Source organism: Corvus hawaiiensis, chromosome 2 (genome assembly GCF_020740725.1).
Source record: "Corvus hawaiiensis isolate bCorHaw1 chromosome 2, bCorHaw1.pri.cur, whole genome shotgun sequence".
NCBI classification, from domain to species: Eukaryota; Metazoa; Chordata; class Aves; order Passeriformes; family Corvidae; genus Corvus; species Corvus hawaiiensis.
The window spans coordinates 53,664,202-53,689,974 of NC_063214.1; the positions used below are offsets into that span (position 1 = coordinate 53,664,202).

Consider the following 25,773-nt stretch of genomic DNA (forward strand, 5'->3'; position numbering starts at 1 on the left):
TAAATGCATCAAGCAGTGGGATTGCCCTGCTGGTGACTCATGCAAAGTGTTGTAGAGAGGATGGGTGCCCAAGAATTCAACACTACGAAGTCTGTGCACACCAGGAGCTGAAACATCAGTGCTGTTGGGGTTAAGACAACCTCGTTGCCCTGACATTGCTGCAGGTGGGTGGGAGGGAGAAATGGGAATGAGAGCATATAACACACAGTGGTTTTTTGCATGAAAGGATGGACTTCCACAGCTGACCATCTCTGCCATGGCAGTCAATTGGAAAAAAGTGCTTCCTTTCAATCCAGATTTTAATACAGAGCTTTCTCAGAGTGGTGGGACATAAGGGTTTATCCCCTCCTAGATGGTCTCTCATACCTGACTCTGCTCAGCATCCTGTTTTCTGAGACTCTGTATCTTTTAGTAAGTCAAGAGAGAGTTGGAAGGATACAGGCACATGACCTGGTTACTGCTGCAATAGAGTTAATTTTCTTTTTAATAGCTGGTACAGCGCTGTGTTTTGGATTCAGTACGGCAATAATGTTGGTAACACAGTGATGTTTTGATTGTTGCTAAGTAGTGCTCACCCTGTCAAGGACTTTTCAGTTTCCCATACTCTGACAGTGAGGAGCTGCACAAGAAGCTGAGAGGGAACATGACAGCTGACTTGAACTGGCCAAAGAGATATTCCATACCACAGAACATCATGGCCAGTATGCAAACTGGGGGAGTTGGCTGGCAGAGGGACAATTGCTGTTCAGGGACGGGATGGGCATTGGTCAGTGAGTGGTGAGCAACTGTATTGTGCATCATTTGAGTTTTTTGAGTTTCATTTATCTCTTTTTTATCCCCTTGTTGTTGTTAATAAGAGCAGTAATAAAAATAATAATTGTTATTTATTGCTATCTCGGGCTCTGCAGCTTCTGTGCCGGAATGCGAGGTGCTGCGACCTTGCAAGAGCGTCTCGTTAGCGAAGCTGCTCAGCAGGACCAGCCACTCTCTCACACACGTGTGCACGCACAAACGCACGGACAGCTTCAGTAAGATGGGTAAATGGCAAAGAGGCAGGAAGGGTCTCTGCTTAGAGTTCCACAGGAGCAGTTTATTGCTTCCACACTGTGAAGGATTCCAGGGACAAAGACGAGAACAATGGCTCAGGTTTAAATACGGGAGTGGGGCAAGCACCAGGGACCAATGGAGAAGCTCTGGGGGAGTGGCGAGGGGCAAAGGCCAATGCAGGGAACCTGGAGTGGAGAACTTTCTATGGCATGGGACATATAAGGTAGCAAGGGGGTGGGGTGGCCAGTGGCCAACCAGGGGAGCAGAACTGGGATATATTAACATAGCAGGGCAAAGCATGCTGGGGGAAGTCTTTCTGGTCACCCCAACCTAGGGAGGATTTTCTGGTACCCGGGGCTGTCTCACCAGCGGACTCTCTCTGTCCTTTGTACTGTAGGCTCACCATCCTCCACAGTTATTAACAACAACAAACAGCAGCAACAACAATAATAATAATAATTTTGCTTTATTTCAATTATTAAACTATTCTTAACTCATTGGTTTTACCTTTTTCTGATTCCCTTCCCTATCCCTCCAGGTGGCGGGATAGAGAGTGGTAGTTAGTTGCCAGCTGGGGTTATACCACAACACCCATCCAAAGGAACATTTAATACATCTGTAGAATGTGTAAGACAAACCACAGAAATCACCATCACGCCACTGCACCTTTTACCCTTTTGCAGTGGCTTGATGGATTTGAGATGGCTGATACCTGGCAATGTGAACCCAGCACTCACAGCTCCAGTCACTCCTGTGAACCTAGACCTAAATTATTGACAAGAACATAAATGCAGAAACATGGCTGAATTCAGTGGGAGTCAGAGGCCTAAACTGCTGAGGACCTGAATTTACCTTTGTCAAGCCTGGACTTGATGATCCTCGTGGGTCCCTTCTGTGAATCTGCTAGGGCAGCTTTCCTGGCTTAATGGCTTCTTTGAAAAACATAATCTTTGCCATGAAGCTCATGTATACATAAGGATACTACAAGCTAAGTATAATGGACAGCAACATCATTTGAGCCTGCAATCATTACTGATGTCCTACACCAGAACAGTTTCGTGTATAGCAGGTTGCAATAAAGAAAGTAAGGGCTTAAATGCAGCATTTCTTGAGCCAACGGATGAAAAAAGAGCACACAATTCTGTAGTGTATGCAAATTTATTCAACTCTGCAATTATTTATTTACAACTAATGACTGATACCAACAGATGAGGTAAAAATATGAGGTATTGATATGAGTATAACATTTAAAAATGCAATTATCATAATGTATCAATGTAACAATACAAAATACTGTGGTAGCTGAATGGTAGACATGGCATAATGTGCATTTTGAAGAAATCTTATTTCAACAATACATGGCGTGGTGATGCCAGAAGCACATGACAGAGCTTCTGCAAGGGTAGGAAAACAACCCTGCCTTGCTAAACGTGGCAGGTGGCACAGGGCCCCTTCCAGCTGAGCAATGACTTCTCAGACAGAATGAAAACACTGTTCAGGTTTTCCCTTCTTTTCCTTAAGACATTATTTATTGCCAGACACTGCCATTCCCAGGGCTAGAAATTCTGTGCCTGTTAATGCTGAGGCACTGTTGTATTTATTTATGTAAACTAATGTAGCAGAAGTACTCTTAATTGCTCATGTTTTGGAAAACAGCCGGCATGAAATCTGCTGCCATGGCCACAGGCATTTGGGAGGAGGTGCTGCTTTCTGGAATGGCATTCCCAGCTGAGGAGGCACTGTTTGCTCCTGGGAAGGCTGAGCCTGGGCAGTGGTGGTGCCCTGCAGCCAGCAGGTGACCATCAGACCCCACCACGGCCACGTAAGGGCCCCATGAGTGCTCCCCTGTCTGCAGGACTTAAAGCTCGTAATAGCTGCACACTGCAACTACTGTTGGCCATAAGGCAGGAGCTCCCAGGCAGCCAACATCCCTGATCCTAGGACTTGCCTGATAGAACATGGGTGACACAGCTCATGGGTGAAGATGACAGTGACTTTTTTGGAGTCCTGCTCCTTCGCAAGGACACCCTGGAGCACTGTGGGTCACCCTGGGTCACCCTGTCCACCCTGAGGTCCCCCAGGTGTGCTTCCTCAGATTGCAGGGCTGTCCCCTGCCAGCTCAGCCCTCATGCGTGTGCAGGATGGCACGTGGGGTCATGCTCTCGCAGCTGTCACCCAACACAGTCCCCTGCACAGCGCCCACAGCCGGGGCATGTCCAAAGCTCTGGCTTTGAAGAGACTTCCCCATTTACTGAATTGGGGCACAAAGCTGTAGCTTCATGTAGGAAAGGTATCCTGCGTAACTGACCTCATACTAATCTTCCTGGATTTTGGTGGAAGGACTGAGCTGAAACATGGGCTATGAATGACTCCACTGGTTTATGCAGCAATAAATAAAGTCCAAGTGAACAAATATGATTAATGAAGAACAGTATTAGCAGGCTTGTACATTCTTATTGAGTCATAGATGTAATAACATTTTGGTCTTAGGTTAGTTAAAAACAAAATGGTGCCCTGCCTCAAAGGCAACGTCGACAAATTATTATTATTACTTTTAAAGCATTCTTCCATTAGCAAAATAATAGGTCCCTGAAAATGAAATTATATAATAGGCTTAAATGGCTCCTACTCCTCATAGTCCTAATCCTGCTCCCACCAATGCCTACAGAGGTGGGATCATGCAGATCAGTGCAATAGAAGATGACAATGCTTGCTGTTACTATAAAAGCAATCTTTCCAAGAATAGCATTTATTTAGTTTTTTAAATCTCCAAGATGTGTTTAAAATCTTAAAAAAGCATAGTTTTTTGTATAGTAAGAATATTAAAATGCATGGTGTTCATCTGCACATCTTTGTGTCCACTGGATGTGGAAAACCTGCTTTGGATTAGCCATCTCTATGGGAGAAGGAAAGAACAACACAGAAACACTCAGAACCTAGACAAAATGCTTAAAAAAATAATTATTTTACAGCTTAATAACTTACCAGTCTGATTTCAGCCATCTCGGGACACACAGTGTTACCTTGTGCTGTCCGAGGATGGAAAGACCTGGAACACTGCACACAGTGAGGTTCTCTATTGACAGACACTAGTCATTAAGGCAGCAGGTAAGTTTTCAACACCTTCTACTGACACTCACAATTCTGCAGCTGGACATAAATGGCCTCCACAGTGTCTGTCTCAGATGCATCTCCATGTATTTTATTTGGTGAGACTGATTCCCTCCTCATTATTTTTAAATGTACTGTAACCTCCTTCTTCCCTAGTTCCTGTAATTCTTCCTACATCTATTTCTAGGTACCTTCTCATAGCACACACAAACACAAAACATATTTGAGAACAGGAGTTTGTTATCACACGAATTATGCCTGGTAGCCCTGTGATAACAGCAAACACAGCTTAGGTAGCAGTGACACACTAAGAAACAAGTGACAGATCCACTTCAGGTCCAACTGATGCAAGTGATTTGCACTGAGTTATATACAAAATAATTAATTTATACATATACATATATATATAGATAGAATATTGATAAATATATACATACTGTACATTATTTATTTACAATTAAAATATGCTTCTTAGAAGCCTTTAAATACCAGAGTTATGTAACATACAAGTAATGGCAATAATCTGTTTTTAAAGTAATAAAAGCTCTCTGAAGAAATGTTTAGTTCAATAATCAAAATTAATACAGAGTGGATGTGAGGGAGGGGGGAAGGTGAAGTCTCCAGAATAAAAGTACTTTCCTATAAAATTCCTTTCTCAGCTTTGTATAGACCCAGGTCTGGCCAGATTTCTGCAGCTTAAATAAGACCTTTGCTTTCAGTATTCCTGTTCCCTGCCAGACCCTGATCTATGCTCACATGTTCCCAGGAACACTTCCTCAGATTTTTGTTTCTGGTCCTTCAGCAATCAGAGGTTGAAATGAGTTTCTGATCCTGGCAACTTCTGCTGCACACAGATGTCCAAAGCCTTTGTTGTACCACTCTGGGGAATGGCCTCTGCAGAAATGAAAAGAGAATTATTGAGAAACTCAAATACCCAAGAAATATACCCCACAGAAACGTGCTTGCAATGCTTCTGGCTCCCCACTGCCCACGGTGGTGGTAGAGACTTCAAATACTTGTCATTTTAAGTGTACTCTGAAGTTCTCCCTTGCAGTAATCAAATAAGAAGATTCTATTTCTAGGATCACATCATAACATTGGTAGGCGCTGAGTGGAGAAAAGACTGCAGGAAAACTCCAAAGCAGCAAAGCTACCCTAACCATGCCCTCTGTTCCATGAGCCTGAGGGCTTTGTCCTGCTGAATGGACATTACTTCGTGCAAGTGGGATACTTACTTTAGGTCAATCCTGCAGATGTGGGTCAGCCTGGCTTTTCCTGAGCCACAGGGCTCTATCAAGTACTGGGAGTCCATCACGATGGCTCGTACGGCTCCCATGAGAGGAGCCTCTTCATGTTCCACAGAGATGGCAACCAGCATGCACATCCCCTTGGGCAAATCAGTCCTCCACGTCCTGCAGGAACATAGGCAAGACGGAATCACTTTAGCGATGAAACTTTTGGGCACATGAGTAAGAACCAGAATTAAAGTTACAGTTTGCTTGTCTGCCTGTCCTTGTTGCCTGCAATGCCAGTGGACCATCCTAGGAGTCCCTGGAGGAGTTAAATGTTCCCCAGTTGGTATTCTGACCGTGATGTGGAATGGCCACCCATCTATGTGGCTCTGGGTGGAGAAGTTTTGCTTCTCCACAGGAGCACTTTGTAACCATTATGTATTATAGGGCATGATAGAGCCTTTTGCAGTCAGACGGAAGTTTTGGAAAGGAGAAAGAGTGAGGATAAGCCATCCAGCAAAAGCTGAAACTGTGCATTGTACCCATGCAGATTTACAGAACAAGAAATGTAGTACAGCAGAAATCCTCACTACTGCACAGAATATGTTTCAAGGGTGTCTGAATTAAAAACAAAATGTCCTTCCATTTTTTTTGCTCTCCCAAGTTTCTAGCCTCTCTTACATGCTGGAGAAGTTTTCCACCAAGTTCAGGAGACCTAGACTTAAATACTTAACATTTTTTTGTTGTTCTGTAAGCATTCTCTACTTGTTCTTATGTCTCACATCTTTCTCATCTCCACTGAATCTCAGAGGACAGGTCTGTGCTCTTTCCTATGCTGTGGGAAGAAATGAGAAATTCCCACTGTGCTGTGCAACATGCATCATCTTGCTGTGGATTGTCTGAGATAGGGATTATGCTTCCTTGGGAAGTATCATATTTTAGCAGGTAAGCTCTCTCAAGGACTGTTGAAGCTTGGACTTCAGCAGATAATTTTAACATTCTGCATTTTTCTTACATGAAACTGAGCTATTATTCAAGACACTGCAGGAAGATACTAACCAGAAGGTTTTACATGTGCCTGGGCATTAATAAAATTGATGAGCTATCTTGGCAGATGAAACACATGGGAGAAGGAAATCGCAGCTGAGATCCAGTATGAGAAATGCTGAACCATCTCCTGTGAGTGCTTGCACAGTGTTTAGATATTGCCCACATAATTTTGCTAACTACCCAGCACTACCTGGGCCATTTGGGATGTGGAAAAGTTCTACATCCCAGAGATTTCAGAAGACTTATGTTTCCTGTTCCCAATCAGATAGATTTAGGCCAGTTTAAGCAGTTCTTTAAATGCCTTACAGTAGTAATATCAGGCATGGCACCTAACTCACCCAAATGCTGTCCTACTTAACGAACATTAAACACTTGTGGATTCTTCAATAAAAGTGATGCCTGTGCAGGGCAGCTGAGAGCTGTGTCATATCCCAGGCATATGAAACATTTCCCCTCTCCTCTTACCATCAGAGTCTTCTCTGGGGAGCCTAATCCCCTTGTTATGACTGTCACATTGAAAAAAAAGGGAGCAACTAAGTTGATCCTTTCACAGCCCAGTGTTTGACTGAGAAGGAGAAAATTGCCATCTGTTAAAATATATTTATTCATGTCCCCAGAGATGTATTATAATTTCACTGTTCCCTTCCCACCAATCGTAAGGTATCAAATGGACTGCGGCATTGCTGGCTAACCTTGCTCTAGACTTAATGATATCAATCAAAAGAGATAAACAACAGAATCTGACAGATCTGCCTGATGGCTGCTTTCAGCCCTTAAGAACCCACCAGGATTCATTCTTATGATATGTATTTCAGTCCTCGGGGGTCATTCTGCCTGGGTTAGTGAAAAGAACAAGAACTCGATAGCAGGATTTGCCTTTAACTGATGTGACTGCACAGCAGGTCTTTAAAGAACATAAACCACCACGAAACCTAATAGTGAACTAAGTGGCAAGTGAGAGGACCAAATTACGGTCATCAAAACCTCCCTGCCGCTCACAGACGATCTTCTCGGTGCCAAATTTATCAGTGCTTCAAGCTAATAACATTATATAAGAAGATTATTTATAAAATAATGATAGATTTATAATTATATGAAATATAAAATATATATTTAATTATAAAATAATTAATTTAGCCCAGAATACTGTGGGAAAGCAAAGGAAATAGAGTAATGGGAGCATTGATTACAGAAAGCATTTTTTAAATCTTCCCCTAAGAGTTCCAATAATTCTTCCCCCGTACCAACAATGTCTGTGTGTTGTCATCTTCTAAGAGACTACTAAAGTTCATAAAAGGGATGTACTTTCATAATTATATTTTGTTTGGCTCATTTTTTTCTTTCAATCTTCATTCCCTTTAATACAATTCTGACTCACTGGAGTACTTCCTTTGTCAAAACTGCTTTGTATTTCTCTGGCACATCATTTCAATCAAAGAAAGCAGGGACCAAAAACGGGAATGCACAAAATCATCCTGAAATAAAAAACTGTGGGACTGACCCTGTAAGTGAAATATGTCAGCAGCTCCACAATAGCTCCTAGCAAGCAAAGGCCAGGATTTCAAAGGCAGAAGGTGCATAAGAGGGTTATTTTTTTTGACTGTTCTGTACGGGCAGATAGACAATGGCAGAACTGGGATTGAATGTGGAATATTGATACACAGCTATACATTTATTTGAGAGAAATCATCCCCTGGAAGATAGAATACAAATCTACTGTCTCTTTCTGTTCATTTCCACACTAGGATTTTTATGGATCAGCATTTCTTTGTTTACAAAGACTCCAGCTGAAAATTTGAGATAATAACTTATATAGACACTGTATAACAGCCTTAGCTTAAAAGCACCACTATCTTCTCTTCTAAACATTTGGCTCTTAAACATCAAACATTCCCCAGAGAACAGCAAAAGCAGCGTAAAAAACAGTTGGGTTCTATTTGCACTGTTTTGACAACAAACAAAGCTAAGAGAGAAGAGCAGCTATTATCAGACATCTGTTCTGAGGAAGAAATTATATTTATGGCCTTAGGAGTATGTGCTGCTCAAATTACATCAGAGAAAAGGTCAGCATGCTCTAGGTGTTTGACTAATTCAGTTTGAGAAATCAACACTGCTGCCCAGAAGTAGAGTTCCTGGAGAGCAATTGCACAGATGTGAAGGCTGAGATAAGTCCAGATCTTCCTTTGTGCACTGCAGGAGGCAAAGGGACCAGAGAACTGCCCTCAGCTTACCTGAGAACAACAAAGTCTCGGACCGGGTGAGGAGCCATGCTGTTCAAAACATACTGGTAAACTTCTGTCTGCTTGTCCAGGCTCTCAACCACCTTCCACTGCAAGAAGTCCTCGTCCCAGAGGTGACGTTCTCTCAGCACTCGGTTCAGGACAACTGATGGGGGGGCTTCAACTTCAACCGAGGCTTTCCAAAGCCTTAGTGGGTTCCCATCGCCAACCTGAAGTAACCAAGAACACAAATCCCCCATATGCCTGTGTTCAGCAGACAATAACTGAAGGCAAAATCTCAATATGTGTGTTTGACTTCAGCTTAAGAGCATTCCTATTTCCCTGCTAATCATTACTATTATTGCTATTGCTGCTGCTCTACTAGTCCTGCATGGAAATCTGAAGTGATTCATTACTTTGCTCTCACAACAGAACGTATCTGGACTAGCTCCCGTAGTGCCAGTGAGGTTCTGCACTACTTCTGGTGTGACAGACACTTTTTCAAGTCCAAACATCCTAAGTGTAATGACAAATATGTGTCTGCAGAAGTAAAAAGAGATGAGAGACTGAAGCCCTGGGCTGAAATAAATAAACTACCTTAGGCAATCTTATACACTATCTGGGACTGAGGGTCCATTAACCATCCTGGTTAAGTCAGGGGGAGCAGAACATATGCTAATTCAGTCGTGTCAGGTACACAGATGTTTGCTCCTCAAAATAGCTGCAAGGAAGTATTGGGAAAACACCTTTCAAAGAGCACAGACTGATGGCTAGCTCCTCCTTGCTCACAGATCCTGTTTCTTGAAATGCCTCCACAGCTTGCAGTAAGGGGAGCAGAAAGCGCTGGGCTGTGCACAAGGTGACTATCCTAGATTGCACACATACAGCTTTTCTGCATGGTTTTGGGGCATTATTGCCTATTTCAGGCAGTAAACAAGTTAACTGTAATCACTGGATCTTGCAAGCCTGGCTTTTCTAATCCCTCCCTACCCTATCACTTTCATATACCAGTGTGAGTACTTCAGAAACCTCTAGGACCTCCCACAGACCCAGGACTGTTTACCCAGAAACTCAGCTTCCACACCTCCTACCTTAAATTATTTCATGTTGTTGTAATTCTTTCTCCCCAAAGGTTTCAGCTCCCCATTTCCCCGGCCCTGGAGCCCCAGACTCCCCTCTTTAGTCTCACAGGTCCTTGACCACTGGCTGCACAGGCCTCTATTCCCTCTCTCCCATCTCCCACGTCCTGCTCCCACCTGAGCCCTGTTACTTTGTCCCCAGCCTCCCACAGTCCCTCCCTGGAGAGGTCACTCACAGAAGCTGGCTACAAACCACAGTAACTGTGGTTTCTTTGCCCTGACAGAAGCATTGCACTTTCTCAGGTTGGGGTAATGCTGCCTCCTGTCCCCTCACCATCCAGATCCCACATTCCTCCCAGTGCCCTTCTCCTGCCTAATTAGTGCCAGACAACCCATAATCCATCCCCTCCTCTTGCTAGCTGCTGCTGGTTCGGAGACCCCTCTGTTTTGCTATTGCATTTCCAGCAGCCCTGAACTCCACTGTCTGCAGGGACCCTGCAGCACCCTCTGCCTTGCTGCAGTGGTCTGGCTTTCCCTGAAGAAGTGATGGAGCCTGAAACAAATTCAGAAATTTTAATAAAAGCTGCAGTATCAAAAATCCACTTGAAAAAAGGACAAAAGGATCAGGGATAAAACTGGTGATATGGTTTGCCTGCTTAATAAAGCATTGGAGAACCTGAAGAAGTTCTGTAATTACTTGTGTTCTAGCTGTGTTCTCCAAACTGCTGGCAAACATCAAGAACTGGTCAGAAACTTTGCATGCCTCCAGTCAAAGAGTTTCCCCAGGTAATGTTCTCTGTTGTTTAACATCTCAGCTCACTGTTGTGTTGTTTGCTGTGTCACTTACTTGACCCAGCTTGCTTTGTGTGCCTTTTTCCGGAATCTCATACTTGAATTACTGTTGTATTACATTTTTAACTGCTTTTAGTAATCTTTTTAAAAATAAAAAAAAGAGTGTTTGCCAAAAAGAAGGGTGTGAGTTTTGCCATGCAACATGTCAGGGTGCCCCATAGCTGAGCTGCATTTTGCTTTGGTTTCTTTGCTGCTTCTTCTATGTATCCCCAAATTACCTTTTTGTAGGCGAGTTCTGTGTTCTCTACACTGGAACATGTGACCCATCCTTTGAATTTCTCTTTTGCTTCTTTCTGGAGATTCTGCATGAGAGTTTCCAGGTACATCTGATAGTTCCCTCCTTCCTCATCCACTTGTTTCCCAAGCTCGTCCAGGGTAGGAGAATGCACTTCTGCATCAACATAGGAGTTTCGGGATTGGGTGATCATCTCGTGTGGGACCTGCCACAGAAGGGAGGGAAAACACACAGGGAAGATCTCCTGCTGAGAACTTTTCCTGAAGGCAATGTGTTCTTAGGCTGATGGACCATTCAGCATCCAATTGCATGAACCTATGATCTGTAAAATGCATACCAATTTCTGTCTTTATGCAAGATGAAACATCAAAGTAGTCTAATGAAACAGCCCATGGCTCAGAACAGCACTCCTCATGCAGAACCATGTTAGACTGATCAACTGGATGTCAATACACCCCTATTACTCCTTTAGCCCTCAGAAATATTGCCTTCTGGGAAAGGCAGATATGAGCATTTGCTCTACTCCAGCTGCAGTGTAAGTAGCTGCAGGAATGACTGCAGCTCTCTGTGTGATTTTTACTTTATTGCACGACACACAGAAATAAAGTGTATGAACAATTATTTTTAAGATTAATAAGTTTTAATTGAGGCATTAAAAGCATTGTAATAAAATTTTACACTAGCAGATTTTGATTTGAATTAAACTAAAATTTCCTAATCCAGTGGTTTGGGTTGAAAACTGTTACAGAATAATTACCCTGCATCTTTTGAATAGTAAAAGGGAACTGCCATAAAGAAATGAGATAACTAAACTTTAGATTAAGCAAGTTTACAAGTAAGTGAGGCACCAATCTCTGAGCTAACACAAGACAGAAAATGTAAGCATAAACATAAATACTTCAAAGGGTGATGCATTATGTGGCCATGAATAATGCTGTTTGAGTCTGTCACTCACCTCAAAAAGTTTGTTGCATTCCATTATCATGTGAGCAAGGCCCTGAGTAGCTGCCAGGTTTTCACTGAGGTCCTTCTGATCTGGCTTCCCTGTTGCATATTTTTTCTGTATTACTCTGTAATTGAATTCAGTATCTCAGGTAAAGAGCTGAATATTTTTAATATGAAAGCAAAAAGCAGCACGATGCTCCCAACACCAAAGAGAAAAAACCCTATCTTTAGTTTCTATTTATCACCAAGACTGCTCAAACTGTTGGGCCATTTTTAAAAGAAAAATGTTTACCTAAAACATTGTTGAGCCAAAGGTAAAAGCAGGAAAGGTTATACATATCCTGCATGATGTGTTGTACATTTTGAAATAGATTTTTAACAGACATGATGTAAAGTGGTTTACATTGTTCCTGCTTAAAGCACTTGCTCAGACATGGGTTATACATGTACTTGACCAAGAATCTCAGTATTCCGAACCAGATGGGAGGGAAAAAGAGTCAAGAGGGACCACTAATGTTTAGCCTGGCTATGCTCTGTTTAGTCTACACTCAGCATGTTACAGTTTTAATGTGGCCTGAAATAAACCCTGTTTCCGAATGGCAGAATGTAGACAGTAAACTGAAAGTGAAAAAACCCATTCATTGAAAACTACATATCAAAATCCTTTAAAATATGGTTGATCTTTGACTTCAACCAGAGCAAAATCAAGCCCTTTTCCTTCACAGAAGGAAACTGCAAAACATGCAAAACTCACTAGTGCCCCATTGAAAATTCAGCATGAAAAGCAGGCACTGCATATTCACAACAGACAGCCAGAAATGCCTGCTGGGCTTGTGAAAACAAGTGTGCTTCTGGCTCTGCAGCAGGGGTTTTCCCCTCTTACTGAAGCCATGCCCTGTTTAATGTGTGCTGGAAAGCAGATGATTTGGAAAATTTTGTCCTGCATACCACTGAAAGCATCACTCGGTATTAAGGATGGGACTATTTATAATGCTGAGAAGAAACATACCTTGGTGAGCTTTCTTTCTTCACTATATTGAGATGGAAGAGGGAAGGGGCCAGACAAACAGCGATGTTCATGGGAGTCATCTGATTTTCCTCCACGGAGGTGACGTCGCTGAGGAAGCAGAGCAGAGTCTGCAGAACCTCCCTGTTCTCGTCGGCCATGAGCATGATGGCAGCCTGAACCGCCTGCAGCCGCTGCTCCTTGGGGACGTCTGGGAATGAGCAAGTGACGTTCAGGGGGTCAGTTGTGAGATCAGATAAGGGGCTGGAAAGATAAAGTTACCACAGACATTCACAGTCCCCTCAAGTGTTCCACAAACCACGCAGATGTGGTGCTTAGGGACATGTTTCAGTGGTGGACCTGGCAGTGTTAAGTTAATGGTTGAATCTTAGAGGTCTTTCCTGACCTTAATGATGGCTTTGTGAAGAGGCAGATGACAGGGGACCAAGGGGAAAAGATCAGCTGCCTTCTGGACAGCTCAGTTTTGCTCATCCACCAAGCACAGCTTCCCTCTCCAGGGTTTGGAATTCCTCTGTTTGTTTGAAGGGCTGCTCCCAAGAAACACACTGGACTTATTTAAAGTTTTTGAAGGGAGACTAGTACTCAGTACTCATAGCTTTAAATGGTATTTTTCAGGTTTTCTTTGTCCCCTGGCAAGACAGAAGTTTAAAAGTCTTACGGAAGTTTTGGGAACACTTACATTTGTGTCATAAATCATAAAAGAGTTTAATGAAAGAAGCAATGGATATGCTTAAATAGCACCTCAGACAGTTTCATTTCTAAAACTACCATAAGTTCTCTCAGTTTGGACTTTGAGTCCTCCTCTGGGTATTACATACTCTCTCTATAATCGAATGGAAGAAGAACAAAGGAGATTTACAGTAGAGGGAACAGCCAGCTTTTAAGATTTGACTGCTAGCCTTGTACAAGCACTTTATTTTAAAAGCTTTCAGACATGAATGACAAAATGAACACAGCCCAACACTGCTAAAGTTTCTAAAAGCAGCAAGACCAGGTTTTTCTGAGAAGTCAGAGGAGCCTTTGCTAAATCCATGCAATGTGTCTTTTCTTCCCACAACACCTCCTGGTAATCCCTCCCTTCCCTTTATTGTTGCTCTAATGGGTCTGGTACATGAAGCAGAAGATCAGCCAGTGCTTCAAGTCACAGGTAAATATTAGGCAACTGAGAGTTTTAGGGAAATGGAAATAGTTTCATCAATGCTATGCTATATAGACTACTACACTAATCATCTCATTCCAAATCCTATGTGTTAACAGCAATTCAAGCCATTCTGGATATATGAAAAAGGTCTTGGATATATGAAAAAATATCTTCAGGGAGTCCCAGAAAATCAGAAATCCCCTGCCAATATACTAGGAAAGAAAAAATTCTTCCTAACTTCACATTAAAAATTTGTTAAACAGAATGAAGGGTAAGAAAAACTCTCAGCTAGAGATTAGTTTAATTGCAGACGTTATGAAATACAATTGGTATCCCAGCAATTTTCAACATTTTTCTTTCTGTGAAATGAGTTTTGTCAGTACTGTCTGAAACAGAAAAATATATTTGTTGTTGGCCACATGGAAAAAAACCCCACTGCTACTCATTCTTAATCCAAACAATATTTTCTGGTGTCTACAGAGCCTGTCTTTTCTTGTTCCTACCTTGGTTTAAAGAGACTCATCCTCAAGTCTTTCTGAAATCCTTTAAACTCCTCGTGCATTTTAAGAACATCTTTCCTAGCTCATTTCTTTCCCCCTCTGACCAAAGAGAAGTTCTTCAGACTTCTCACTGCAGTACCACGCAGACATTACAGAGTCCGCTTATGTCTCTCTTTACATTTTTTGTTGGCTGGTATCAGTGGTTCCCTGTTCAGTCTCACTTCTTGGAAAAGAGGAGCCCTTCTGGCTACAGAGCTGCTTATACTGACGACCCACCTAAAACATGGCAAGGGGGTAATTTACTTGCAATCTCTTCTGTGCAAAGATGGGACATGCCCAGTTTTCATCAAGCAATAGTTTAAAGGTGATTTGTTTCCAAGGACATGCAGAACATGTCTTTGTAGTGGATAATCTCCTCGTTGGCCATTGCCCATGGAAATGATCACAACTGCCATTTTATTAGCAGCCAGAATTCCTGTTGTTGTCCTGAACAAGCTTATTAATGTGTATGTGGGCAGACAACTTGTGAGCAGGAAAGAAGGGGAAATGATAGTCCAGGGCTAGGCACCAACTCTTGCTGTTAACTTATGTCCCAAGACATTGCGTACAGCCAAACCCACTAAACTTATTGGCAGTGCTGTCTCTCACATGCAGAATCCCAGCACTCTCTACCAGCTACAGACACTGTGATGGTAAATTCATTAGTGACTGTGTGCCACAGACAGATTTTTACAGTAAAGGGAAGCAACAGAAATATCTGAGATTCTTAAGCACTGGGATTATATGGAGTTTTAAAATGGCTTTCTATTGTTTTGGCAGCTGAAATGTCTGCCAGTGAAAAGACTAGACACACTTCTCTTTAGTGCTTCCAATTATTTGGCTTAGGCTGGTTGCATCTGCCAGAGTGCTGGCTGACTGGCCTTCATAATGGACATTGTCAGGAAAAATCTCCAATTCCTCTGGCTTTTCAGTGTTGTCCTCTCTGCTTATTTCTCCCTCAGTCTGGAGAAGAGATACATAGTCATTTCCTGATTCACAGGGACTTTCATTATTCTGATGCATGTGAGTCTCAGATTTTGCTGAAGATTGCTTATGCTGGAAAGAAAAGAAGAAATCCCCTGGTTTCTTTCTTTCTTTCTCTATGAATTCTTTACATAGAGATTATGGCAGCTTGTTTTTTGCATTTTATTGACTATAACGAAAAAACAAATAATCAAAAGTCCCAGCAAGGAAGGGGACCACAGAGACACATATTCTCATGGTCAAGTACCACTTCTCCATGCCCAGATGACTCACTTATATTGAGATATAAGTGCATGAAACGGGCCCACAGTTTAAAGAAATCCAACAAAACCATGAGTCTTCATGCTTTTTATGCCCAGCAGCCTGTTCTTCTTTCTTCTTTCTGATCGTGAGCCTGGTATGAACATTGTCTCCATTAAATTTGAAAGGTTTAGGTGGTTCTGAAGACCTCTTAGTGAAAGGCTTTGAGGGCAGAGGAGTTTCTATATCTCAAAGGTCAGCAGAAAGAAACCTATTGTGTTACCACGCCAAAATTATTTACAGTATATTACTATATGATATATAACATTTTCCAATTGTTTATAATAGTAGAAATATGTAGAAATGGCAGCTTACACTGATAGATGTGCAGAAAAGTCTCTCCTAGTTTACTTGTGAGGAGAGGTTCTGGCAGGTCCCTGAAGAATTGCTTTACCATGTCAGCCACATCATACGCTGACTGGTCCTCATAGCTGACGTTTTCTGGGGAGCTCTCGTTCATCTGACGCAGGGCCTGGATTCGGGATTTCACTCCAGATTTCCGAAACAGACCCACCTAAAAACATACCATGATGAATGGGGTAAAAGGGAAAATGTCACTTGAAGAATATATACACATAATATACATTTACATATAAATCTACTGTGGGGACTTTGATCATGACCAAAGCTTGGGTTGCTTGTTTTTCTCTAGGCACAAAGGAGGAAAATGTGCAAATGCAATTGATGGTCCCACAAGTCTTGCAGGCAAGCGCAGGCTCCCACAGCAGGATTGTAGGGGTTAATAATGCTGCTGCTCTCTGTCCTGTCCTAGAGGGAGGGTTCAGAGTGCCTTGTGGTTTCCCTGCTGCCTGAAGAGTTTAAGCAAGATGCTCTGCTGATATAAATCAGCCTGGCTTGCTTGGCTTGGGTGACTGACTGTTGATTTACTCCAGCTGAGAATCTGTCTCCTCATGTTTATTTGGGTATATATTTTGAAGACTAACAAGAAAATATTATGCTTAGCTAAGTAATAAATGCTGTGGCAAAAGATTAGTACATCCTGGTAGAGCTTTAAAATCAAGATGAAATCTGTGTTTTCCCTTTCCTGCTCTCTGCTTCCAAGAGTTCTCCCAAATTCCACTGAAAAGTCCAGTTTGAAAGTGGGGGCCACAGAGGGATTACTTGTGCAGTGTCACTAAGATACATTTTTATCCTATTTGCTTTCTGTTTGAAAGGAAGTGGTAATTCTTCAAATGATGCCTTCAAGGCAGGGCTGCCCTTTCTTGTCCTTCTCTGCCAGCAGAATTTCCCCTGGGCTGAATTCCTGGGCCTCAACCACACTGTTTATTCCCAAGTGAGTTTACAGTGTTTCATTTGGGAAGTGCTAACACTGTTTCCCTTCGGTTTTTTAGGGAAAAAGGTGAAATATTGAGAGAGACCTATGGAAAAGGCACATTTCCAGTTAGGAATTATATAATGTTGTTCCTCTGTGATTGCTGTCTCGCTGGTGATCCGTGCAGCTTCCTGCATGGCACAGTCCAGCAACAAACAGTAAAGGCAAGGAAATAAAGCCTTCTGGCCTTCTCCCCCTTAGTTCTGAGTAAAAAGCAGCACAGAGTTCACACAGGACCCTCCTCTCTCTAGAACACCTCCCATGCTCACCTGGAGGGTATTTAGGACTTTGGTTAACTCGCACATTAATGACACTAATTACATAGATCATGGCTCTGTGAGGGGGTATTTTTATTTATTTATTTGGAGAAGAACCACTACACCAGACTGGCTGTGAGGCAGCTCTTCTATGTCTTCCTATTGATGAATTTAGTGTCACTTGAGAGCTAAATTTATGTATAGGAAGTAGAGGGCTGGAGTGTGCCCTGTCTTCTGTATTTATGATCCCAAGTGAAGCTCCGCTCTTCGTTTTGACAAGAAAGAGCATCCAGCTCTTTTCATCTGGCTTTCCCTTTCCCTTTCTCTTCTTCTTTTAAAATCCCTTTTCCTCTTAGAAATACGTGCTGAAGATGCAGAAGGACACTTGCTAACTCTGTCCAAAAAATAAAGTTTTGCCCTGTGGTAGATAAATGTGAGACCAGAGGCTCAGTTCTCTCCTTTTGATGAAAAGTGTCCTTGCTGGTATAAAGAACCATTAAAAACTTCCAGCTAAGTCTGATTTGAGAGGTCAGATGTCAAATCTCACCCATGCAATCTCCTGCTGCACATCATTCTGCTACTCTTGATCTCTGTTTAAAGACATTTATCCAAACTCCTATTTCCTTTTTTTTTTTTAAATTAAAAAAAAAATAATTAATCAAAAGAGTTCTTCACTTGATAGAAAAAGACATTTTAGGCTCTGTTAGGCTTTATTACAGACTTGTTCTGTAAATAAAAAGGGACTACAAATCATGAGGTTAGTCTGGCCCAATCTCTTTACTATCCTCATGCTGTGTGGATCATCTTCCCTACAAGCAACCTTACGATACATGACAGAAATAAAGATGCATTTGGAAAAGGCAAAGCAATTTCTATTTCACAAAGTGAAACCAAACTACATATTCTGCAAGTAACAGGGAGGCTCCTCATGCCAGGTTAGGGATTTCAGTGGCAGGAGACAGACCTTACAACAGTTTAGAGCAACCTCAATGTTACCAAGTGTATGCAGTAGAGGCTCTGACACCTGTTCAGAACTCTACCCCACCTTCTGCAGGGCACAGAAGAGACACATAAGCAAGATGCTGGGGGAGACTGGAGGCTGCCCAGGTCTCTGTCCAGGCATTAGGAGACTTTGAATTAAACGGGAACAAAAGGAGTAACCATAAAGCAGAGAAGGTGAACTGCCTGGAGGGTTTTTGCCTAGAAAGGATTTTGGTGAAAAGGTATTTTACAGGGTGCCAATCTGTACATCTTCTCCTTTCTTTTATTCAGTATTTTCCCAGTTGCACTCAGAAGAAACCAAAGCTGGATGGAAATGACCCTTCACAGAGCTCTGATGCTTCCCAGCGGGTAAACACAAATGGAGCACATACTTGTCTGAGACTTTCAACACCTTTTAACTGCCTCAAACCTCTCAAGAGCTTTTTCTTTATATTTTACTCTCCCTTTTACATTCTCCACAATTAATTCTCTCTCTAGTCTTTCTTCCTCTTGCTCTGCTTCTTAGCTGACAAGCCCATCCCTATCCTTACATCTCCTCTTCCTCCTACTTGGGCATCTCCTCCTCCAATCTCATCACTAATTCCAGGCTTGCTGCTTCACTTTTCTTCCTACACTGGCTTTCCCAGCTCAGTACACAAACCCAGATGAGCCCCGTGGCAACCAGGCATGTTAGCTCTTGAATATATCACTTCTTCTTGTCTCTTTCCCTTTCATCTTCATCTTCATCCCCTTGCATCTTTCCCTTTCATCCTCTCTTAATAAATTTCTGACAAGATGTTCATCCCGCCCCTCAGCTCCTGCACTACATATGGTTGGCAGAACTCATCTCACCTCACTTTTGACACTGTGGAGTTAGAAGTCAAGGTCTGACCACTACAGGATTCCTTGACAGAGAGAACTGATAGGAAGGACCTTCTCACTGGCTGCAAAGGGAAATGGATGTCATTCACAGGAGCGCCTTTAATTTTTAGATTTCAGTTTTAGGGAAGATGACTGTCACCCAAAAAAAAACCTGAACAGCAACCAGAATGGTGATTAGAAAATGTGAAGATTCAGAACAGACTAATTCCACCCTTTTCATGTGCTCAGAGCTAGGAAAGCAGCAAAGTCTGCAGAGCAAAGTGCTGGTTGCTCCTTTTGAACTTACAACTATCTAAAGGCAGTTATGAAAGAGGTCATATGACATGAGGTCAATAACAGTAGAGGACTGAACATAATCAGCCAGGGGGTTTCTCCCAGTCCTATGTTCATAAAAATACATATCCTCATCCTTAGGGGAAGAACAGTAACGATATGATTAGTATGTCCCTCTGTAGCTAAAGGGAATAAAAAAAATCTGAAATACTTTGAGCATGAGGGTGTCCCAGCTGGCTTGTTGTAGCTAAGAACACTATAAAAGGCAATGTACCATAATGGCTTTGGCATTGAACCCCTGCTGACCTAACTATCTGGATATATCTGACTCTGTCAACAGAATACTTGGAATATTTTGCTGAGTTTGCTCTCTATTCTTGGACTTTTCTGTCTTTGCTAAGTAAATAAAACCTTTTGTACCATATCTTGTGAAATGGTGAATGCAGTTAACCCTCAATGGCAACAGTCAAGCATAAGCAGTACAAATACAGGTAAAAGTGGGGAGTCCTGATCTCTTCCCAGATTTCATTCAATACACATGAAGATCTCAAAATATTGTTTGAAGTAAACTGTGGTATACAAGTCAGCAGGACTGTTACAGCTACAAGAATCCAACAGATTAGCTGGATACAAATCCCAAACGGGCAAACTTTCAGTATTGGCACCAACTATCAAATCACCAGAGGAGATCTAGGCCCAACATGAGAGATAATAATCTTCAAATAATCCTGGTACTTAGCACAAAAATTCTCACTGTTGCTTGCTTAAAGTGGTTTTTCAGAAAAAAACAACAAGTCCATGGAGTAAAGTTCCTACCTGGTCTAGACAGTTGCTCCGTAGGTAGCGCAGTGCTTGTTGTATGCTCTGAGGAAGAGGCTGTCCTGTTCTCTGGACATGAACTATCAGGGGCACACCAAAGACATTCTTGTCCTTGTAGTCAGGGACTTTCATCCTCTTCATGAACTTTGGCACAGACCTGAAAATTAACATGAACAGGCTTCATAAAAAAATCAGGGTATTTACACACTCTCCAAGTAACACTACTGACAGAAATTGATATCTGGGGCCTTTTTTATAAAGATGGTGAAATAACGTTTAATGCACAATACACAGACACTTTACAATTTGCATAATTGATTAATTTCTTAATGTCTGTAAGTGGATGGCCTCTAAGGTACAGCATAACAATCCATTCTAACAAAAACCTTTTACTACGCAGGTGTCATCCAGCTGAAGCCAACAAGGTTTAAAGCATCCTTTAGGGACTCACAGGAATGGCAGAGCAAACCTAAGTGGAGAGGGTATCTGAGGGAAAAGGAGGTTCAATCCTCTAACATGCTGAATGATCTTTATATACCAGTTACATGATTTAGTATTTCTATTGACTAAGAATTTACAATAAGAAATGATGGTGGGAAATCCCTATGTGTCAGACTCCTCCCTTGTGTTATATGATTTATTCTAGTTGAGTAACTTAAGTGAAGCTGGTGAGCTTGCTTTCTTCAAAAAATTGTGATGAAAACAAGAACCAACAATGACTCCCTTTTTGGGAGTCATGACTGCCATGGAATTAAAATAAAAAGGATGAATATGACCTAAATGTGACTAAGAGTTCTGTCATCTGTGTGGGAAGAAGTAAAAACTCATTTTAAATTACCTACTGAAGAAGTACAGTGCATAATTTTACACCTATTTACAGTCCCTCTCTTAAAAATCCTTAGAGACTGGTTATAAAAACTGAAGAAATACTTGTCAGGATGAAAACCTTGTACAAAGAGCAGGAGCTGGAATTTGCTGTACTCTAGTCTGCTTATTTGAAGTTGTGTAAGGTGAGATTCATTTCAGTGCAGATGTTGTCAGCTAGCCACAGGGAGCTGCACCAAAAAACAATGAAATGGGGGTTAATCTTACTGAATTTTAGCTCTCCTACGGAGATTTAAAAAGAGTCAGCAGTCTGGACTAGCTCTATACCCACTCTAGAGAGAGATACCTGTGGAGGGTGACCCAAACCCTCAGCCTTGGATATAATGGGCTGCTTTGGAGTTGCCTGTCTTTTTCCTCTGACCACAAACAGCTGACCTGACTTTCTCAGATCAGATTTATAACAGATTACACTTTTAACTTTTCCTACTGGCTGATGTCAGTGAGGTGAATCTCACGTGTATCTATTGTATCTATTTTTCCATTTCTAAAGGAAAATTTGTCTTATGCAGCTCACAGATTAATTTAGTGGGATTTTGGGGAGGATTGATTTGAGCATGAAAATCACAATATAAATATCAAGTCATAGTGTACCTGGACTGGGTACCTCAGTGTATTAGGGAGAGATTCTGTCATTCTTTTGATTATTTCTGATACTTTTAAAGTCTTATCTATGCCCATTTCAATTTCTGGTGTACCTCAATCTGTGAGGCCCACCAGGGTGTGTGTACCATGAAACATGCAGGTTTCTGTAGCCAGTAGCTACAGGAGCCACATTGTGAGCACTCACATCCATGTGCGCTTCCCTCCACTCCCTAAGTGACCGGGTAGATGTCACAGCTGCCAGGGCTGCAAGCTCCCTCTAACACAGGTCCAGGCCTAGGCTAAAGCCTGCATCTTTGATTTATAGAGAAATGTCCCATAACTGTTGTAACCCTTCTTTTAAAGCACAAGCAAAGCAGTATCAAACACATTAAGCAGCAGCTGTTTCTTTTTGAATCACAAAATGAATTCCAGGTAGGACTTACTGTAAACTTTTCCTACTTTTTAGTCACTCTCTCCTACTCCTGTTTATTTCCAGGATCTATTTCTGACTTTGCCAACAAGCCACTAGGCAGCAATGGATTAGAAGCGACAGTTTCAAATCCTACACTTGAAGTCAATGGTTCCTTCTAAATGCATTTACTTACTATCAGAGTAACAGAATTAGGAGAAACTATTTTCTTCCAAAATGTCTCTTTTCCAGTTATCAGTGGTACTCACCAGGTCCAGCCATGTTTGTTTGACATGGAGTACTTTTCCATGATGGCAGTGAGACGAAGCAGAGAGAATTTTTGCAGTAGATTCAGCTGGGCTGCTGACTGGTTGCTGATGTGAAGCGATGCAATGGAGCGGCTCAGGCGATGAGAGATTTGGAAACTATGCCATCGTAATCGCCTTTAGCAAAAAGAAATGACAGAAAAATCAGAGAACTGCTTTAGTTGGGCAGGAAAGATGGGATACTGTGAGATAGGGTTGGGCAATATATAAAACATACACAAACACACACATATGTGATGGCTTGTGGTGTGTCAACTGAAAGAAAATGTACCTTGGAGACAAATAAAACAATTTAGTCAATCTCTTCAATTTTGGAAATGCCCGAGTTTTGTCATTTTTACATTAGATTCACAAGTGGGTGTGGGTCCTGTCCATATACTTGGGGAAGCAGTGCTGCCTGCTATGGTCTTTAGCCCACACACTTGCAACAGGATGTGAGAGATTTAGATTCAAATGTTCTTTGCCTGACTCAGAACTGGTATTCGATGCTTAGTCCCTTCACCTCCCTGGGGACTGACCTGACCACTGAGATATTTGGAGATGAGGTTCTCCAAATATCTCTGTTATTAAATGCTGAAGGATTTTTTTGAAAAAGGATTAAACCCTGTGTCTCCTTAGCTAGAGCTATAACCACCAAGCTATTGAACCACTCACATCTTTTTACTCCAATCCACTTTCTCTATATACTGGATTCATCAGAAAAAAAAAAACCCTAATTTCATTTTCTTGTTTCACTAAATATAAGTTCTGGCTCAAATCCTAAAAACTTTGGCACTGCTCATTTACTCAGTAGTTTCCTCGAGTTCACTTTCACTTTTGTGGTGGTGGTGAGCACACACAGGCAGCAGCAAACCTGGCATGGCAGAGTCCTCTGTGAGGGTGTGACAAGACTGACAGCAGATCAGAAAATACCAGTACTATCAGACATACCAGTGTCATAAAATACCAGGTATATTCTCCCTGCTTTTGCACTTACAAAGCCACCCTACACACAACAGTTTGGACCCACAATGGCTTTTGCCCAGCACCATTGGTACTTGGGTCAACAGGAGCTCATCACTCTGACTTTAAACAGGTCTGTAAACTATTAACAAAATTCCACTTTTCACTTTATTAAGAAGTCAATAATTTACCATCATTTTCATCCCACCCATGTAAGGGGCTGAGGCAGAGTAGGGAAGTTCTCTTCGAGCATGAAGGGGCACATTTTTAAAGCAGACTAGTGCATTAAAAAAGTTCATAAAGCTATCAATGCATAAAGCTCTGGGTGCGTAACTTAGAAGACGAATTGAAAATATATCCTACAACATATTCAGGGTCCTACCATGTAATCAGTGGATCAAGGGATAAAAAATGCCTTAGTTTGCTCTATTGAACAAATTCTGCATTGATTCCATGTAAGAATGTCCATAGCAGGATGTCCCTTGCCTCAAAGTCCACCTTTCCTTGGGAAGTCCCCATCTCCATACACGATGAGCACAACTGCAGTGGTACCCTGTGCCTTCTTACTCCCAGGCTGAGAACCTCTGCTCCATTATATTGTATTTCACAGCCTGTGGATTTGTATACAAAATTTTGCTACTTACCTGCTTGGCCTTGTGAGCGATGCTCCCACCCCAGAGTCTCTCCTGTCTCTAACACCAGTGGCTTCGGATTCATTCAGGGATGTTCCATCTCTGTCCATGTCACTTGGGGTGGTCCGGCCATCAGACACAGAGTTTCCTTCAAAATCAAGAGTGATCTGTGTAGGTGACTGGAAAGGCAGTGATGGGGATTCCCTGACTGACACATCACCAACCGGCAGACCTGGCAACACCTTCTTTGACCAGCCATCTACCACCTCCTGAAGTCCATTGACATGTTGCAAAATGTCATCTAACTGAGGGAAAAGGACATCTTTCTCTATGTCCAGCAGGTCCCCAGTACTAGCATACAAGTGGGACCCTGGCACATTGTCATAAATACTAATTCTGCTCTCTTTAGGACAGCAAACCATCAGTCCAGATTCCTTTGGAATAGAGCAGTTCTGCTTTCCCAAAGAGATGCTGCCTGTCCTCCAGTTTACACTGTTACTGTTGTCTGTAGGTGAGAGGCTTTCGATAGAAAGTGCCTTTGGGAAGGTCCCTGGTTTGTGATCCTTGGGAATGTGCACAACCAAGTTCTCTTGGGAATGAAATTCATTTTTGCGGTTTTGGTCCACCACTTGCCGTAAGGCCGTTCCTGCCAGAACATCCAGGTCCTCCAGGTACATCCCACCTCTCTTGTTTGCTTCATGGCATTTGCGTTCCTTCAAACATGGTGTGCTCACCCCACTGCTGCTGTTTTCGGACTGACTGCTGTCACTGCTGGATTTGGCAGAAAAGGGAAGCCCTCTTTTGACTGAATCTTGTCCCAAATTTTGGAGATCGCCATTGACTATCTGTACGCAGTGCATGTCTTTCAAGGATTTCGGCTCAAACTGGAGAACCGGTCCACTGATCTCCAAAGGACCTGTTCTTCCTGAGCCTTTTAGTTTTCCATGCACAGCTTTTGCTTTTAGTGTCTCCATGCGTTTTAGGAAGGTTTTTGCTCTGGCTCGTGTTGGATTTTCATTCTTCAGGCCATCCTTGGGGGACAGGGCGGTGTTTATTGCAGTGGAGTCCTGCAGCAGGGTGCTTTCCACATCATGATGGCCAGAGCAGTCGCAGGTCTCCCTGGCAGCGCTGGTGGTGCCAGATTGACTCCTGTTGTCACTGCCCCCACTGCTCTCACTGTGAATGGATGAGACCTCAGGTTCGCTCAGATCTGTAAGGACGCTCTCACTGCTTGTCGTGTTTTTCATCTTAATGTCCCCAGAAGAGCCATGTCTGTCAGATCGGTGAAGCAAAGCGTCAATGTCGTCCACCCGAGACCATCGTCTGCTGGTTCTTTGGAAAGTCCATTTATTACTGATAGCACAGAGGTCTTCTTCATCTGAATCTTCACTCTGGAAAAAAAAGCACATGTTAAAATTGTGTGTTTTAACTTGTTATTTGAATTAATGTGATTAGGCTGCTCCAGGCGAGCAACAGGTAACAACGTCTCTCTGAACCAAGTTTATGAAAGACTGGTCACCAGTCCTTTCATAACACCCTCTTTCATTTAATTGTAAAGCCTCCAAACATCTTAACAAGAAAGGAATAAAAGCCTGCTCCATGTTAGGAGTCTCACTGATACCTCTTGGCTTCCATGGATTGCCTGCGCACTGAATTGTGTAGGACTGATGCCCACAGTGACTGTTCAGGAA

General features: G+C 42.3%; 1 protein-coding gene across 10 annotated transcripts in view; it reads right to left on the reverse strand.

The window, feature by feature from the left end:
• Positions 1-2,189: 2,189 nt before the first annotated feature.
• Positions 2,190-25,773, reverse strand: part of STARD13 (StAR related lipid transfer domain containing 13) — a 329,767-nt gene continuing 306,183 nt past the window's right edge. For 9 of the 10 annotated variants that reach the window (XM_048295063.1, XM_048295060.1, XM_048295062.1 and 6 more), the window contains 10 exons: positions 24,095-25,473; positions 22,452-22,625; positions 20,304-20,463; positions 16,077-16,275; positions 12,780-12,987; positions 11,781-11,895; positions 10,809-11,030; positions 8,672-8,889; positions 5,394-5,570; positions 2,190-5,052 (listed from right to left, as the gene is read on the reverse strand). In XM_048295063.1, the coding sequence (XP_048151020.1) occupies positions 4,935-5,052; positions 5,394-5,570; positions 8,672-8,889; positions 10,809-11,030; positions 11,781-11,895; positions 12,780-12,987; positions 16,077-16,275; positions 20,304-20,463; positions 22,452-22,625; positions 24,095-25,473 (2,970 nt within the window). In that variant the 3' untranslated portion in view covers positions 2,190-4,934. Of the gene's footprint in view, positions 5,053-5,393; positions 5,571-8,671; positions 8,890-10,808; positions 11,031-11,780; positions 11,896-12,779; positions 13,041-16,076; positions 16,276-20,303; positions 20,464-22,451; positions 22,626-24,094; positions 25,474-25,773 lie in introns of those variants that run through there. The other variant, XM_048295069.1, reaches the window with a different exon arrangement.